Below are 1,651 nucleotides of genomic sequence, written 5' to 3'. Positions count from 1 at the left end.
GTGTGGGGGGGGGGGGGATTAGTAGGTTTTATCCTGAGCATTTTAGTCTCCTCGATATCGTGTATTTATTTTATTCATGTTTTGAAAAGGTTTTCTTACTTTTTTTTCCCCTTCCCATTCCTAAAAAAATGACGCTTTCGTGTTCAGATGACAAAACATAATTTGCAAATTTCATTCTCATATTGTCGCTTTAGGAGAAATTTTTAACAGAATAAACAAGAGAAAATATATGAAGAACAATGAGTACGTCTTGATGAGGCTAACATCCAACTAGGTAAATATGCGTCATTCGTTTAAAGACTGCACTCTTTGCCAACTGGAAAAAAAGAAAGCAATCGCAAAGATCGGGAGGCGCCACTTGGGCATAATCAATATGAGGGTGAACACTGAAAACATTAGCTAAAGATGAATACGGGTTCAGAATAAGTAAAAACGTATAACATATCTCCCCATTATTTTACCATTAAAATTTTATTTGAGTAGACTGTTTCTTTAGTTTATATACCTGTATAATCATCCGGAGTCCAAAGTCGGACTGTATCCTATTCTCCTTGCGAGCAGTCACCAAGATATTGTTAGCCCACATGATAGGGACCCAGAACTTGAGATATTGGCAATGCGTGTCTTCGTACAACACAGCCTCTTCCTTGGTGATAAAACCTGAGGGGAAAACACAAAGACCGGATGATAGAAGAGTTCTTATACCTGGTTGAATTTGTTTGTTCGAAGTTTTGTTGAAATTGGTGCAGTTGCTGTATTAATATGTCACAGCGATATGAAATCAGGCGCTTGTCAGTTTTTGGGGCATGTGAAGTTAATCTTAAAGCCAGTTCATTTGCCCTGCTTTTAATGCTAAAAAAAAAAAACAACAACCAATGTATAATGAACAGAAGTTGAGATAGTTGCGATTGAAGAAGGTTAGGCTAGCCTGGTGTCTTCTCTTTCTTGAAAAAAAAACGTTTTCTGAGCAAACAACTGTTGAACAGATTGCTGAAGATATAGATCTCTAAGTTCTTGACAGTGGAAGAAGGACAAAGAAAAGTTACTTAAAACATGAAGGCGATGTTCAACATGGCACCGACTACCATTATACATGTGTCTATGTTATAATGGTTAGGCTTTATGCAGTTGAACGCTAGAAATAATGAATTTGATTCCCACGTGTGGAAGTCTATTCTATCAAGTACAGGTATCTCCGTCATTTTACTGGGATACAATGCCCTTTCTAGCCTAAGGTTGAACTTGACAAACAGAGTTACAGTCCGTTTGTCTCTTAAATTATCTACATTGCGTAAAAGGGGTGTATACCATATATTATTAGACCTATACTTATTATAGATAACTTTTGTATAGCGCTAAACTCCGCTCAACAGCAAGCTCTGTGCGCTTCACAATCTATACTATTACCCTAGCAGACCTGAGAGCATTCTGGAACAACTTCAACTTTCTGGGAAGCATACAGTGCAAGCGGCTATTTATAGGCGCTAAAACACTAACCTACTGACAAGACCTTTCGCTGTCTATGGTCGGGTACCCATTCCCAACTGGGTAAAGTGAGGAAAATTCGTGTAAAGTGCCTTTCCCAAGAACACAACGTCGGGCCCGCGGCTCGAACCCCCGAACCCGCAACCTCAAGATTACGAGTTCGGTA

The 1,651-nt window shown here is 39.1% G+C and overlaps 1 protein-coding gene across 1 annotated transcript in view; it reads right to left on the bottom strand.

The window, feature by feature from the left end:
- Nucleotides 1–1,651, bottom strand: part of LOC101856516 (bestrophin-3) — a gene marked incomplete at its 3' end in the record, with an annotated part of 12,227 nt that overhangs the window by 4,170 nt on the left and 6,406 nt on the right. Inside the window, 1 exon segment of the mRNA XM_035970290.1 lies at nucleotides 506–660. Coding sequence (XP_035826183.1) covers nucleotides 506–660 — 155 coding nt within the window.

The sequence above is a fragment of the Aplysia californica genome, unplaced genomic scaffold (genome assembly GCF_000002075.1).
Source record: "Aplysia californica isolate F4 #8 unplaced genomic scaffold, AplCal3.0 scaffold00248, whole genome shotgun sequence".
NCBI lineage: Eukaryota > Metazoa > Mollusca > Gastropoda > Aplysiida > Aplysiidae > Aplysia > Aplysia californica.
The sequence above is the reverse complement of the archived record's forward strand: the minus strand, read 5'-3'. Positions and strand labels throughout refer to the sequence as shown.